The 16,250-nt window shown below is 43.7% G+C and overlaps 2 protein-coding genes across 2 annotated transcripts in view; both read right to left on the bottom strand.

Annotated features, from left to right (window-relative positions):
• Nucleotides 1–2,112, bottom strand: part of LOC111974040 (interphotoreceptor matrix proteoglycan 2-like) — a 24,725-nt gene extending 22,613 nt beyond the window's left edge. The window contains exon 1 of the mRNA XM_024001544.2: nt 1,681–2,112. Within this exon, the coding sequence (XP_023857312.1) occupies nt 1,681–2,112 (432 nt within the window). The remainder of the gene's footprint in view (nt 1–1,680) is intronic.
• Nucleotides 2,113–2,927: 815 nt separating this feature from the next.
• Nucleotides 2,928–10,028, bottom strand: LOC111974037 (interphotoreceptor matrix proteoglycan 2). Its single transcript, XM_024001535.2, has 6 exons — nt 9,744–10,028; nt 9,416–9,667; nt 7,590–7,756; nt 7,411–7,439; nt 4,651–4,694; nt 2,928–4,210 (listed from the first exon to the last, which is right to left on the bottom strand). The coding sequence occupies exons 1-6, from the start codon at nt 9,814–9,816 to the stop codon at nt 3,177–3,179; spliced, it is 1,599 nt and encodes a 532-aa protein (XP_023857303.1). The 5' UTR covers nt 9,817–10,028; the 3' UTR covers nt 2,928–3,176.
• Nucleotides 10,029–16,250: the final 6,222 nt, after the last annotated feature.

The following is a 16,250-nucleotide window of genomic DNA, read 5'->3' as shown; positions in this document are numbered from 1 at the left end:
GGTCCTTGGACTTTCGTGGATAGAACTCCAGAGTCTGTGTAGAATTCCTCAGAGATTGCTAGGATAACCTGTGTTAAACTGTGTAGAGACATCTACAGTAGGTGTAGAGTAGTTGCAGTGACTATGAAGAAGATTAAGCACAAGAAACTTTCAGAGGAGGCTCAGATATATCCTTCTAGAGGAGGAGAGTTCCATGAACTCTTCCAGATGGAGATATTCCATGAACTCTTCAGAGGACGATAATTCCAGTTAACTCGTTGTAGTGAGGAATTCCGTAACCTCAAGGAGGATATATTCTTTAGTAATCTCTTCATGGGGGACATTCAGAAACTTCTATGAAGGCAGATAATTAGAGCTTCAGAAGAGGCAGTGTGCATGGCGTAGACAAGAATCAATTCCCAAATTAGATACAGAAGCAGGCTTTCAAAAGTTATTCATCTAGATGCCTTCAGAGTTCAGACAGGCGAGTACTCTCACACTACGCTAGGCCTTGGAGGGTGAGTCCACTCAGCAGCCGCTACACCGTGAGTGCTGCGTGTGAGACTTTCGACTCTATTCGAGGTCATCACTGATTAACTGCCGAATTTTGACAGCGTTCTTCTACACATCGACCGTCGCAGCAGGACTAATCACTCTGCGCATCTGTCTCCCGGTGTACTTTCGTCCCAGAGGAGAATCACATTATACCGGTCTGGATTCCTCGCTACCCACTATCTATGGGTTCTACCAGGAGTAACTCCTAGACTGACATCACCTACAATCGACTCGCATAACCTCCCTTATCCGTGTTGCACTCCTATATCGTACTATTCTCACTTATTCACCACGTATGTGTCTCGCGCTATCTACAATTGCGGGGTCACGAGCATACTTGCACTCGCAAGTCTATTATTGGACTACTACTATCTACATCGATACATACACACATCTCATTCTACACTTCACACTACTCTCGAGTTCTCCACTCACATCATCATAAAGGATAGAAGCCTTCTTAAACACACATAAGAGAGGTGCATCAGCTATAGATTAAATACACTGTCTACTGAAATGAATGAGAGTGAAGTGATATTGTAATGATGTGAGCTGTTGTGATCTGTTTTTGTGTCCTGTGTTTAGCTGGGCAATGAGATTGAGGACATCATGACGAGGCCTTTCACACCCATGAGGAGCAGGTGGTGGAACTCAGCATCCAGCTGAAGGGAGAGAACTACAACGACGCCCTGAGAGACCCCTCTAGCTTCTACTACCAACGCGTGGCCAAAACATTTCACCCATAAGGTACAGTAAAGTTGGTATACTCCAGTCCCTGTGGCAGGCTCTTGGTAAAAGCAATTGTTTGGTCCCGTCCTTTTTGACACCCGCTTTTGTTTTTGTTTCCTTTACTTTTGCATACAGGATGTACACTGAGTGTACAAAACATTAGGAACACTTTTCTAATATTGAGTTGCACCTCCGTTTGCCCTCAGAACAGCCTCAATTCATTGGGGCATGAACTCTACAAGGTATCGAAAGCGTTCCACAGGGATGCTGGCCCATGTGGACTCCAGTATTTCCACAGTTGTGTCAAGTTGGCTGGATGTCCTTTGGGTGGTGGACCATTCTAGATACGCACGGGAAACTGTTACGTTGCAGTTCTTGAAACACTCAAACCAGTGTGCCTGGCACCTGCTACCATACCCCATTCTCCTCCTCTGAAGGTTCTGGAATGTCCTCCTCTGAAGGTTCTGGAATTTCCTCCTCTGAAGGTTCTGGAATTTCCTCCTCTGAAGGTTCTGGAATGTCCTCCTCTGAAGGTTCTGGAATGTCCTCCTCTGAAGGTTCTGGTGCTATCTCTTCTGGAGTCACTGAAACTATTTCTTCTACAGCCTCTGGAGTGTCTTCTTCAACAGCTTCCAGAGTTATCTCTACAATCTCTGGGGGGATTTCTTCTACAGACTCTGGAGTKTCTTCCACTGCAGTCTCCAAAGGGACCTCTTCTGCTTCCTCAGGAACTTCTTCAGCWGCCTCTGGAGGTTCCTCCACTACATATTCTGGAGTTAYCTCTACTTCAACCTCAGGAGTGACCTCCAAAGTGGCTTCTGAGGTGACCTCCACCGTAACTTCCTTCATCTCTACTTCAGCCTCAGGAGTGACTTCAGCCTTTATTGTTGCTTCTTCAGTGATCCCTGTTACATCCTCTGGAATGGCCTTTACTGAAGTTTCTGGAGTGACTTCTTCCTCAGGACCAATCTCTATTACCACTTCATTAGTAGTAGTGGCCAAAGTATCCTCTAGTACAGTCTCTGGAGTGATCTCCTCCGTAGCCTCGAGTATCAAATGCGTTGCAGCGTCTGAGATAACTTCCTCTAAAATCTCAGGGGTCTCCTCTTCAGTGTCTTCTAGGGCAACATTTACTGTAGCCTCTGAGGTGACCTCCACAGGGAGCTCCTGAACGTCTCCATCTGAATCCTCTGGAGAAACTTCTGGAATCAACTCTGCTGCAGCTTCCTCATCTGTAGTCTCAGACGTGTCCTCTGGAGAAATGTCTGGAGTTAATTCTGCTGCATCCTCTGGAATATCCTCATCTGTAGTATCTTCTGACGTCTCCTTGGTGACAATGTCTGAAGTGGTCTTCAAAGTTACGTTTTCTTCTACCGCAGCCTCTGTGATCTCCTCATCAGTGGTATATGAAGTGACCTCTATGGCAGCCTCTTTAATCTCATCATCTATGGTATCTGATGTGATTTCTGTAGCACCCTCTGTGATCTCCTTGTCTATGGTATTTGAAGTGATTTCTGTAGCACCCGTGATCTCCTTGTCTATGGTATCTGAAGTGATTTCTGTAGCACCCTCTGTGATCTCCTTGTCTATGGTATCTGAAGTGATTTCTGTAGACCCGTGATCTCCTTGTCTATGGTATCTGAGTGATTTCTGTAGCACCTCTGTGATCTCCTTGTCTATGGTATCTGAAGTGATTTCTGTAGAACCCTCTGTGATCTCCTTGTCTATGGTATCTGAAGTGATTTCTGTGGCGCCCTCTGTGATCTCTTGTCTATGGTATCTGAAGTGATTTCTGTAGCACCCTCTGTGATCTCCTTGTCTATGGTATCTGAAGTGATTTCTGTGGCACCCTCTGTGATCTCCTTGTCTATGGTATCTGAAGTGATTTCTGTGCACCCTCTGTGATCTCTTGTCTATGTATCTGAAGTGATTTCTGTAGCACCCTCTGTGATCTCCTTGTCTATGGTATCTGAAGTGATTTCTGTAGCACCCGTGATCTCCTTGTCTATGGTATCTGAAGTGATTTCTGTAGCACCCTCTGTGATCTCCTTGTCTATGGTATCTGAAGTGATTTCTGTAGCACCCGTGATCTCCTTGTCTATGGTATCTGAAGTGATTTCTGTGGCGCCCTCTGTGATCTCCTTGTCTATGGTATCTGAAGTGATTTCTGTAGCACCCTCTGTGATCTCCTTGTCTATGGTATCTGAAGTGATTTCTGTGGCGCCCTCCTGTGATCTCTTGTCTATGGTATCTGAAGTGATTTCTGTGGCAGACTCCGAAGGCGCTTCAGAAGTGGTTTCAGAAATGTCCTCCAAAGAAGTTTCTGGAATAGATTTTATTTCAGGTTCTGTCATATCCTTGTCTGTGGACCCAACAGGCATCTCGATGGCAGCTTCTGAAGGGACCTCTGCAGGGATCTCAACGGCAGCCTCTGATGTGACCTCTGCAGGGATCTCAATGGCAGCTTCTGGTGGGACCTCAGCAGCAGCGTCTTCTGCCTCCTCCACTGTATTGTGTGTGGTATCTGAGATTACTTCCTCATCCATTTTCCCAATAACCTCATTAATGGGCTCGTGGATGACAGTGACAATAGGTTCAGGTTTGATCTCCACAGTGTCATCTGAGGTAGCATCGGATGTCTCCTCAACAGCAGCCATATTAACCTCCTGGACAGCCTCATCACTAGYCTCAGCAATGACTTCAACTGCTGTTTCGGAGTTGACGTCAAAGGCAGCTTCGGTAGTGGCGTCCTCTCCTATCTCCTGTATTGTATCGTCGGTCTCTGAGGTGACGTCGATGTCAGCATCTTCAGTCACATAGCCAGTCGTTTCTGGCAGGACCATCTCTGTGACCTCCTCAACTRGTTCTGCAGTAGTGACAGGAATGATGTCAACATCTCCTCGCAAGGTTGGGAAGGTGTCTGGCTGTACGACAATGACTTCATTATCTACAGAAGAAAACAAGAAGGGACCCAGAAACAAAGAATATATAAGTATGAATAAAAAGAGGGTGTATTATACGTGACACAGATTACAATTACATAAGAAAACATTCTACATGACATCAATGAATTGCTACTGAACATGTCTGGCACTGAAATTGAAAAGTAGTGTGTTCAGACAAGCAGTTCAGACAATCTCTTAGGAAAGTCTAACGGTCCCTCTATCCACTGTCAACGTGGTGTGACATTAAGAAGGATTAAAGGCCTACTCTGGGAGCAACGTGTGTCTTGATCAGGCTACAGTCGTCCTATGCAGCACCCACAATAACCTCAAGACAGTACTCCAGACAGGGGCTAATAGTCTAGCTATACTGTCACTGATCAACAGATGGCATAAAAGACAGATGAATTTTGCCCAGACACTGAATTGAGGTTAAGAGGTAAACCTTTTTGGGTGGTGGCCAATTCTGGTGGAGTTGCCGCAGTTGGACTGTGTGAAAAAGAGACAATCAATCAGTAACTTCAACATGTTGGACTGTGTAAAAGAGAGACAATCAATCAGTAACTTCAACAGTTGGATGGTGTAAAAGAGAGATTGTCAATCAGTAACTTCAACGATGTTGGACTGTGTAAAAGAGAGGACAATCAACTCAGTAAACTTTCAACCATGTTTGGACTGTGTAAAGAGAGGACACATCAATCAGTAATTCAACATGTTCGGACTGTGTAAGAAGAGAACAATCAATCAGTAACTTCAAAATGTTGGGCATGTGTAAAGAGAGAAAGGATCGAATCAGTAACTTCAACATGTTGGACTGTGTAAAAGAGCAGACAATCAGAATAGTAACTTCCAAAGATGTGATAACAAGAAAATTATAGCTTGTAAAGCTCCATCTTACAATAAGCACCCCTCATAGCTTGGTAATAAAATATGTCAGTTACGCAGGAATGTACAGCGTCATTACAATAATGACATAGTATTCAGAACTGGGAAACCTGTTCAAATGGCTTCCATGCTATTGGTGATGTGCTTTTTCAAATCTTTAACATTTGTGCAAATCAACAACCAGGTTTTACACTGTTGTTATGAGTTAGGCTGTAACTGTATGTAACTACCAGGTATCCAGTGGTATGTACAATGTAACTTGACGGCGATGGGCTGGTCCCTGTATGTAACCTACAGGTATTACATGTTGTTACACTGTACCCCTGTATTAATATCCCAGGTTTTAACATGTTGTTACACTGTACCCTGTATGTAACTACCAGCTATTACATGTTGTTACACTGTAGCCCTGTATGTAAGTACCAGGTATTAACACTGTACCGTGTATGTAGACTACCAGGTGTAATACAGTGTTGTTTACACTGGGGGCTGTACCACCTGTATGTAACGCTACCAGGTATTTACCATTGTTGTTGACAGCTGTACCCCTGTCATGTTAAACTACCCAGGTTTTACTGTTGCTGTACCCTTGTAGCCTGTATGTACACTACAGGTATTACACTGGTACCCCTGTTGTAACTACCAGGTATTACATGTTGTTACACTGTACCTGTATGTACACTACCAGGTTTTACATATGTTGTTACACTGTACCCGTGTATGTAACTACCAGCTATTACATGTTTTACCTGTATGGCCCTGTGATGTATACTACCAGGTATTACACTGTACCTCTGTATGTAACTACCAGGTATTACATGTTGTTTACACGTCCTGTATGTAGACTACCAGGTATTACATGTTGTTATACTGTACCCCGTGTATGTAACTACCAGGTATTTACATTTGTTATATGTACTGTTGTAATACAGTATTACCTACCTGTATGTACTACCAGGTATTACACTTGTACCCCTGTGTGGTAACTACAGGTATTATATGTATGCTTCACACCCACAGTACCTTGTAACTACCAGGTTTACATGTTGTTGACACTGTACCCTGTATTAACTACCAGGTTTTACATGTTGTTACACTGTAGCCCTGTATGTAAACTACCAGGTATTACATGCTTGTTACACTGTACCCCTGTTATGTATACTATCCCAGGTAATACCACTTGTAGCTGTATGTAATACCAGGTATACATGTTGTTACACTGTACCCCTGTATGTAACTAGGTATTACATGTTGTTATACTGTACCCTGTATGTAATACGCAGGTATACTGTTGTTATCGTACCCTGTATGTAACTACCAGGTATTACACTGTACCCTGTATGTACTACAGGTATACACTGTACCCCTGTATGTAACTACCAGGTATTACATGTTGTTACACTGTACCCCTGTATGTAACTACCAGGTATTACATGTTGTTAACTGTACCCTGTATTAACTACCAGGTTTTACATGTTGTTACACTGTGCCTGTATTGTAACTACAGGTATTACATGTTGTTACACTGACCCCTGTATGTAACACCAGGTATTACTGTTACCCCTGTATGGAACTACCAGAATATTACAAAAGTAGACCTGCTATAATATCTTTGTCTGTTATGTCTACATGCGTGTAAGCTTACAGCACAGAGTGTCTTACAGGCATGGCTATGATCATCATCAACAATTGCTATGTTGTATGAATCTGGTCTGAAGGGCGAGGGGGAAAGGTTTGAGCAGGCTGCAGAGCTGTGTGGTGGCTAGCAGCGGAGGCTGCCGTGACGTCAATTTACATGTTACATTTTCATCATTTAGCAGACTCTTATCCAGAGCGATTTATATACATTTTCAGATTTTTTTCATACTAGTCCCGTGGGAATCGAACCACAACCCTGGTGTTGCAGCGCCATGCTCTACCAACTGAGCTACACGGGACTACATCACTGTTATGGATAGCATACAACACAGCAGTGTTTCTATAGAGCTGTGTGGGCACCAAGACAGCAGGCTTTAGTGTTGGAACAGGCCTACCTGCACACTTTGGACCCTGAGCTTGTGGGCTCGCTGACGTGGATGGGACGGGGATGAGGAGAACATGGAAGTGGTGTAAATCAATGTGGTTGATGAGGGTTGAGGTTGAGTAACGTGTGTGACGTTCAGCGGGATGCAACATTCTGTACATGTTCTGGCTCTAAGTGATCTGAACGTTCTGTAACGTTGCAACCCGCTGAACGTGACCCAGGCATGTACATATCTTGTGTTGTGACAGAATGCAAGTGCTAGTATCTCACAGAGACATTGAAATGTTAGGAACTCACCTATTCGGAGTAGCAGTCATCACCACTCTCTGAAATAAAAACAGAATCCATTGATAAATAAAGCTTCTCAATCACATACCAATAAACTACACACACTTGTACACACACACACACGCATACTCACACACATCAATATCCGTAATGTTTTACATATCAAATTGTACAAAATTCTCACTCACAGCCCTAACAAGAGAGACGTGCTCCTCTGATCGGCTGAAGTTGCTGCCAATCTCCATCACGCTGACAGTTCCATCCTGACATAAGTTAACCCAGGCCTGGTACTCATCTCTCTCAGGTAGACGGTCCCAGAAGATCTTGAACGCCTCCCACACCGTCTCCTGACACACTGGGCAGCACACAGACACAGGACTGGGTCAGAGACTAGCTTTCACACCCAGAATTTTTTGTGTACTTCCTGATTGGACAGAATTGAAATGGAATTGACCCCAACCCTGATTGACACAGAGACATGTGACACAGAGGTCGCACTCTGTGACACAGATGGATGTAGAAGAAGACCCGCTTTATGTATATGAATATTCAATCTAGATTTAAATAATATTGTGTAGTACAAGGACATGGAAACCAAAACAAACATTGMCATTTAGCTGACATTTAGCCAGCGATCCTGACAGGAAAAATCTCTCCAATGGACAGCTATGAAAAATGAAGGCAATCAGGGAAATGTGAGGTCATTTTTTGATCCATACACACATATACTCCCACGTTCCAGACAGCATCACCATTTCACCACCACTGCTGACATTGAAATTACTTCTCAGTTCAAGACATGTGGTATTGCACGTACTTTTCACAATGTACCAGTACCTCTGCTTTGGAACAAAAAAAGCTGGCAAAAAAACGTTTTTTCTCTCAATCTGCGGCTACATCTGTATGCTACATTTCAGGTTTGGAGGCTGAGGACAACCAGAAAGCCCTTGGTAGAGGAGCTAACGGGAGCARGCCTGAGGGCTCTCATATTTTCCTGGCAGCATGGCTCATCTGATCAATGTCTAGAGGACTACTATTTCGGTAGCGAGGCAGGGTTCAGGCCGAGGACTGGGGCTTTCTCTCTAATCTTCCCCAGGTGGAGCACCACGTGTTTGGGTTGAACTGACAGAAGGCACCCTGGTGCAAGGCTGTCTGGTGCCAGGCCTCTGTTTCTCAGCCTCCATGACTGAATACTATAACTACAGCCCTTGAATCAGATAGATTAGTAACTGTCGTTGATTGACTTCTAGTAATTCCTTGAGTTCCAACAAGGTTCTGAACCATTGTAAACGACTGATAGAGAATGGTAACACAGGGCTGTACTTCAACGGCTGAGACATGCACGTGGACGACCATAGGGCTTTAATAAAGAGGCTGGAAAAGTACTGGTTACTGCATGTTCATGTTGGAGGTGATTAAAGAGCACAACATTTACATGACAAACATCTATTTATCTTCCCCACCTGTCCATTCCCAATTAAATATAAGATCATCACAGAAAGTTGTACTCATTTTGATGTATATAAAGTTGTGTTATTACAATAAATGCATAGAAAATCTGTAATAAGTCATAGACGGCCATATGATAAAAGGAGTGCGCGTAGCCTACTGTCACATACGCTCTAAGAAAAAAAAGGAGCTATCTAGAACCTAAAAGGGTTCTTCGGATAGCCCCATAGGAAAACCTTTTGGAAACCCTTCTTGGTTCCAGGTAGACCCCTTGTTTCCGGGTAGAACCCTTTTTCGTTCCACGTAAAACCCTTTCCACAGAGGGTTCTACATGGAACCCTTTCAACAGAYYGTTCTACATGGAACCCAAAAGGGTTTTAACCTGGAACCAAAAGGGTTATTCTATGGGGACAGCCGAAGAACCCTTTTGAAACCCTTTTGCAAAAGAGTGTATGCATCACAGGAATTKAATTCATCTGGCTGAACAACAAAGATTGTAGATGAATAGACTCCAGGTCATAATGAATCCCCAGTGCCCATGAGATACAGTAGTGAAAAAGCTTACCTCGCTGGTGAAAGTACTTCAGGTGGTTTTCTATCGCTTGGTCTACAGTCTCTTGAGAACAAAGCTTCACTCCACTGGGAAAAAGAATATTCCGCTTTCTTCTAGAAATAGCACCCTTTCCTTTGTGTGTCTTGTGGGTCAAAGCCTCCAGACCTRCATCTGACTCCAGTTGGCTTGAAATCCCAGAGGGGTCTTGAGATTTCACTTGTTTCACTACCAAACCACCATCCACAGCAACTCCATGCGAAGCATCTGTAAAAGTACATGAGACAGTTATACATGTGATCAGAAGTCAAACAGTCATCATTAAATCCTCTACTGTACCTACCTGTGTCAAAGTATCCTGTCAGAAGGATGGCAGACACAACCCAAAAAACACAGCTCCTCGTTAGCCCCGGCATTTCTGAAAGAGCCAAGATCCAAGATGCAGCCCCAGTCTAGATTAAATCTTCTCAACCCTTCTCAGTTCATCAACAAGAGGGTTTTGTGTGCTGTCCATCCACTTGATAGCATTGTGTAAAACTAGGGCTATTCCTCTGGTTATTCCTCGTGGGGCTAGGCTATCCCCCCAGTGTAACGGGATGTGGTTATAGTGCTGAAGACAGCTCCCCAGCCGTACTCAGGTAAGCAGATGGGACTTTGGCAAGAGATTTTTTTCTGCTTCCTAATCCTATTTGATAAGCTTTAGTGGTGCCTCTGCAAGACTTTAGTCTAACAGTGCATGGTTGTTTAACTTGTGAATAATCTGTGTCGGCCAATGTGGGGAATAGGGATAGTGATGGTCATTTAATTTTTTTACATAATTGCATATTTTCACAGCTGCAAAACATGCAATAACAACTTATCCTACTTGGACACACTTTATATCCTATAAGTTGCTAATGTACGTGATATGATTGGCTTGGTCTGCTTATTAAATGATTAAAACATTCATTCATTACTTACTCATTCCTTTTATATGTGATTCTCAAGGTGACATTATCAACAAATGTGAAATGCATTCAAAACCACCACAAATTGATTATGACCTTCATTTAAGCTAGAGAGAGTCTGTGAATGTGTCCTTAGTCTCTGTCTTTCAGGGCAATCTTGAAACCTCTCTGCCCAATGCCATTACACACAGCAGTAAGTATAGGTAGGTCAGTATAAATTCAGGTGAGTACAGATGTAGGATCTTAATTTGATCACCCTTTTGTTGCTGAGGGGAGGGGAATGCAAACTTGTAGTGTATTCAAGTTTTAAAAAGGCTTCTAAAGTTCGTAATTTCCACTTTAAAATGTATCAAACCCTACAAGAAATGTCCATTCATTATAATCCACATAATTAAAATGTCCTGTTTCTCCAGGATTATTTTCCTGCTGTGGCAAACTGMCTCAAATTAAGATATTACATATGTATGTGTAGGTGAGTCAGTAGAGGTCAGTGTTTGTGGAACCTGCTGCACCACAACACAGACATAAAATCTTCCCGGGAGGCTGATTTGGTGGTGAGTAATGAACATTGCTGCCAATAAGCTRGTCTGACRTGTAGCAGGACAGTGCAGCTCAAGGGGGTAGACCCAGGTGACTAGATGCTACTTATCCTTTCTGACAGGAAAGGTGCTTATTCCCTTCAGGACAGAGGAAATCAGAACAGTACAGCAAACGGAATTGTCCGTCTGTCTATTCTATTCASAACGTGTAACATTGTTGTMGCAGACAATTGACATCTGTAAATAGGACTTCAAATAAGGGCAAGTGTTTGGAATAGAGCATTGGATTCATTCCAGTATCAATCAAATGTATTTATAAAGCCCTTCTTACATCAGCTGATGTCACAAAGTGCTGTACAGATACCCAGCCTAAAACCACAAACAGCAAGCAATGCAGGTGTAGAAGCACGGTGGCTAGGAAAAACTCCCTAGAAAGGCCAGAACCTAGGAAGAAACCTAGAGAGGAACCAGGCTATGAGGAGTGGCCAGTCCTCTTCTGGCTGTGCTGGGTGGAGATTATAACAGAACATGAGTTATAGATCCGTCATTCTCATTGAAAGAAAGTCTAAGAAGTGGTAAATCTGTTCTGTGCGTGCTATTTCTATGCTCTATTCTTAAGTTTAGGTTTTGCATCTTTTACTTTCGGTTTTGCACACCAGCTTCATACAGCTGAAAATACAATATTTTTGGTTATGGAAAATATATTTCAACAGCGGTTTAGATGGTACAATGATTCTCTACACTATACTTGCTTGTTTTGTCACATAAACTGAATTAGGCAAACTATTAGCTTTAGCAACCAGGAAATGGTGGAGCAATTTCTGCATAGTGCAACTTTAAGCTAACACTTATTTGATAAAGAACTCTAGTACTCCACTATGTCTTCCTGTTTTTCAAAACACAAGGAGAAGAAAACAGGAGGAGATCTGGCCCATCAAAGGGATGATTCACTTATCTATTGGCGTCATGGCATTCACATCATTGGAGAAGTACTACATGATCACATCATTGGAGAAGTACTACATGATCACATCATTGGAGAAGTACTACATGATCACATCATTGGAGAAGTACTACATGATCACATCATTGGAGAAGTACTACACATGATCACATCATTGGAGAAGTACTACATGATCACATCATTGGAGAAGTACTACATGATCAGATTTGAGCTACACCCGATGACCTTTCCATTAGTCCTGAATCCAAGCAAATGCACAGCTGGTTGATAAATCTCCTCTTTGCATGGTAACACAACTGACGTGCATGTAGTTCAGTGACTCGACTGTGTCCCAACTGGGACCTTAGTAAGACTTGATAGCACTGTTTTCTATCGTGCTATGGTACTTAGAGACTATGCGTGGGGGAGAGCTGTTATTAAGCCATTGTGGTTTTGGAAGTAGAATGGCATAGCTAGCATATCATCCAGTGGAAGTCATTTTTCTATGTCATTGGGAGTCCATTGAATATGCCGTAATTTTCCCGTCCACGCATGGGTTCACTTGTTTGAAGGTTCCATAAATGATCTAGACAAGAAGTTGACACCCAATAGTGGAGTTGTACAGAGAAGAAGAAATCAGAGGGTTATCCTTGTTTCCAGGGGGGTGGAGTAAAACCACTGAAACATCTCAGAGGGGATATGGGTGTTCCATGCCAGGGTTGGGTAGGGTTAGGGTTAGGGTTAGGGTTGGGTTGGGTTGGGCTAGGGTTAGGGTTAGGTTATGGGTTGGGGTTGGGTTAGGTTGGGTTGGGTTGGGGTTAGGGTTAGGGTTAGGGTTAGGGTTAGGGTTGGGTTGGGTTGGGCTAGGGTTAGGGTTAGGTTATGGTTAGGGTTGGGTTAGGGTTAGGGTTAGGGTTAGGGTTGGGTTTGGGTTAGGGTTAGGGTTAGGGTTGGGTTGGGTTGGGCTAGGTTAGGGTTAGGTTATGGTTAGGGTTGGGTTAGGGTTAGGGTTGGGTTTGGGTTTGGGTTAGGGTTAGGGTTAGGTTAGGATTGGGTTAGGGTTAGGGTTAGGGTTGGGCTAGGGCTAGGGTTAGGGTTAGGGTTTGTTGAGGCAGGTTTGAACGGATGTGGACATGAAGCTAGGGTTAGGGTTGAAACAGAATGTGTACATGAGCTAGGTTAGGTTGAACCAGGATGTGGACATGAGCTAGGGTTAGGGTTGAACAGGATGTGACATGAAGCTAGGGTTAGGGTTGAAAGATGTGGACATGAAAGCTGGTTGGGTTGAACAGAGTGGAATGAAGCTAGGGTTAGGTTGAACCAGATGTGACATGAGCTAGTTAGTTGAACCGGAATGTGACATGAGCTAGGTTAGGTTTAGAGTAGTAGGGTTAGGTGTTAGGGTTAGGTAGGTAGTTTTAGTAGGTAGGTAGGTAGGTAGTTAGGGTTAGAGGTAGGTTAGGTAGAGGTAGTTAGTAGTTAGGGTTAGAGTAGGTTAGGAGGGTTAGGGTAGGTAGGTAATCAATCATCAAAAGTATTTATAAAGACCTTCTTACATCCGCCGTGTCACAAAGTGCTGTACAGAAACCCAGCCTAACCCCAAACAGCATGCAATGCAGGTGTAGAAGCACGGTGGCTAGGAAAAACTCCCTAGAAAGGCCAGAACCTAGGAAGAAACCTAGAGAGGAACCAGGCTATGAGGGGTGGCAGTCCTCTTCTGGCTGTGCCGGGTGGAGATTATAACAGAACATGGCCAAGATGTTCAAATGTTCATAGATGACCAGCAGGGTCAAATAATAATAATCACAGTGGTTGTCGAGGTGCAACAGGTCAGCACCTTAGGAGTAATGTCATTGGCTTTTCATGAGCGATCATTGAGAGTATCTCTACCGCTCCTGCTGTCTCTAGAGAGTTGAAACAACAGGTCTGGAACTCCAGTGAACAGGTCAGTAAGGATGTGCATGTCGCTGGGCTTGGGATCGGGTCGAGACCTGTCACACCATCCGGTCATTAGTGGATAACTGCCTTGCAACCTTCTCAGAGAGCAGAGTAGGTGTTTCTGAGGTGAGGTGGCTGAGACTAGGGAATAACAGGCGCCAGGTAGTCTCTCTCTCTGGTGAGGCCTGATTGACAGACTGAGGCTTGTTTGGAAGTTAGCGCTGAAGGGTAGGTGGAGTCTTAAAAGGACAAATGCTCAGAAGGCTGCCTTTATGTCATCTACTCCACTCTCACCCAAATCTCTTCTGGACTGCTTATGTTGCAGCTTTAGTCATTTTGACTGATTCAGTAAAACATCAGGCTGTCTATAATAGGGCTTGGGGTCAATTCAATCTCAACTCCATACATGTCAGATACTGAAATGAGTCACTGTTTTTGAATTGGCTTAGCTTTCTCCAAGTACCTGTATACAGTTGAGATCTCTCTGTGTCAAATGGCTAACTTTGTTGTTTTCACATTATAGTCAGGTGACATATCAACAGATCAGGGAATAGGAATACAATTAAAAACAGAGGTAGGTAGGTAGCCAGCAAACTAATTATACTTAAACCGTATACACAGAATATATGCTATAATTAAATAATCTGTTGTTTTTTCGTTGTCTTGACATTAGTCTCTTGCCTGACTACAGTTGGACACTCACTCAGCTGATGACGGTACGTTACGGCAACGGTGAATCAACAGGGTAACATGGTTTATTGGATAATGTGATCAGCAGATGGGCCGTGTCTTCGTTAGGTCTGGGCTCTTGTCCAGATATCAAGATGATACCACTGTCCTGCAAGGCAAAGAAAACAACACCCTCTGACTAGTGTAATACTAACCTCACAATGAGATATTCACACGTCAATGAGTTCATGGAACCAATAAGGACATGTAAGGACAGAGTCAAACATAAACATACAGGATTACAACACACCATGGCACGTATTATTGGAGTGCTGATTAGGATCAGTTTTGGCCTTGTAGATTATAATGAATGGACAGGGTGGACCTAATCAAAAGGTGTCTCTCACCGTGTGAATACTGTATTACCAGCAGCCTTTGACAACTACTGTAACGTAGCCAGGGGAATGATAAAGTTGCCTAAGGTCAACGAGTCTGGACCCCTGCAGAAATGCTGGGATTGGAAGCTGGTTTTCTATGAAGAGACTACAGAAGAACAGAGGGGGGAGGGGGGCTCTAGAGAGCCACCGTGTCCAAAGAACTAGCTAAATCTGTCTAATCCAGCAGTCCAGCCCAGATTAGCTTTCCTAGTGGAACACAGTTACCTCATCATGGCCTAGCCTACTGTCTACAAGACAGAGTATGCATCCCAAATGGCACCCTATTCCCTATATAGTGCTCTGGTCAAAAGTAGTGTACTATATAGGGAATAGGGTACCATTTGGAACGAAAGCAGACAGACAAGACCAAGCCCAGAGAACTGGACTACTACACGTCAACAGTGATTAAAGGAAATGCGCCCAATCCTACCTCAGTGGCTTTTGGCCACAGACCCAACCTCCATTCCATTCAGTCTGTAACTATGGTGACCCACAGTAAGCAAGGACACAGTTGAGAGTGTGAGGCATGCTTATCATAACAATGCTGTCATTAATACTAAATAACAGCAGCTCAAGTCAAATGAATACTTATCAATCAAATGAACGTCATTGATGCCGACAAGGCGCCACAAGTCATTTGAAAATTAAACAGTTAAATTGTGCTTCTATTCTTTTAAACATAGGCTACAATTTACTGTACAACATCCTCTTAATAAACACTTCCTTTCAGCAAGCGACCCCCACTGACCCACCATCTAATGAAATGAGTAGCATTCTTATACAGGCAATGACCTGTAATCCTGCTTGGCCCCAGCAGGGACCCTGCTAATTACCTGGGGATGAACCTCTCCCTCAGCCAATGCATTTCAGCAGACGCCCTCCAGGTGTGTGTTCTAAATGGCATCCTATTCCCTTGATAGTGCACTACTTTTGACCAGGGCACATAGGGCTCTGGTCAAGAGTAGTGAACTGCATAGGGAATAGGGTGCCATTTAGGACGCCGACCAAATGAATGAAGGCCAGAGCCAACAGCAGAGCTCCTCAGTRCCCAAATCCTCTTCCCATCAGAGGTCCCATATGCTCGGTGTTTCCCGTCTTTGTTGACATGGTTGGTAGGTTCCCGGCTGTTCGCCCCACATGGTCGCACCCCCCGACATCCTGACCTCGGGGAAAATAACAGCAACAGATGACCACCCCCCTTTCAGAGATAACTGGGGTTAAACATCTTCTACAGTAACCTAATAACCTTTGATCTTGCCCACCTGCTGAGGTGGCCAAGATGACAAGATACATGGTTCTTTTGTCCAACACGTCATTGTGTTTTCATCTAAACATGCCAGTTAACAATTATTGTTCACAATGAAGACTTTCACTCGG

This window comes from Salvelinus sp. IW2-2015, linkage group LG15 (assembly GCF_002910315.2).
Source record: "Salvelinus sp. IW2-2015 linkage group LG15, ASM291031v2, whole genome shotgun sequence".
Lineage (NCBI taxonomy): Eukaryota > Metazoa > Chordata > Actinopteri > Salmoniformes > Salmonidae > Salvelinus > Salvelinus sp. IW2-2015.
Note: the sequence above shows the minus strand (reverse complement) of the source record. Positions and strands in the feature narration are given on the sequence as shown.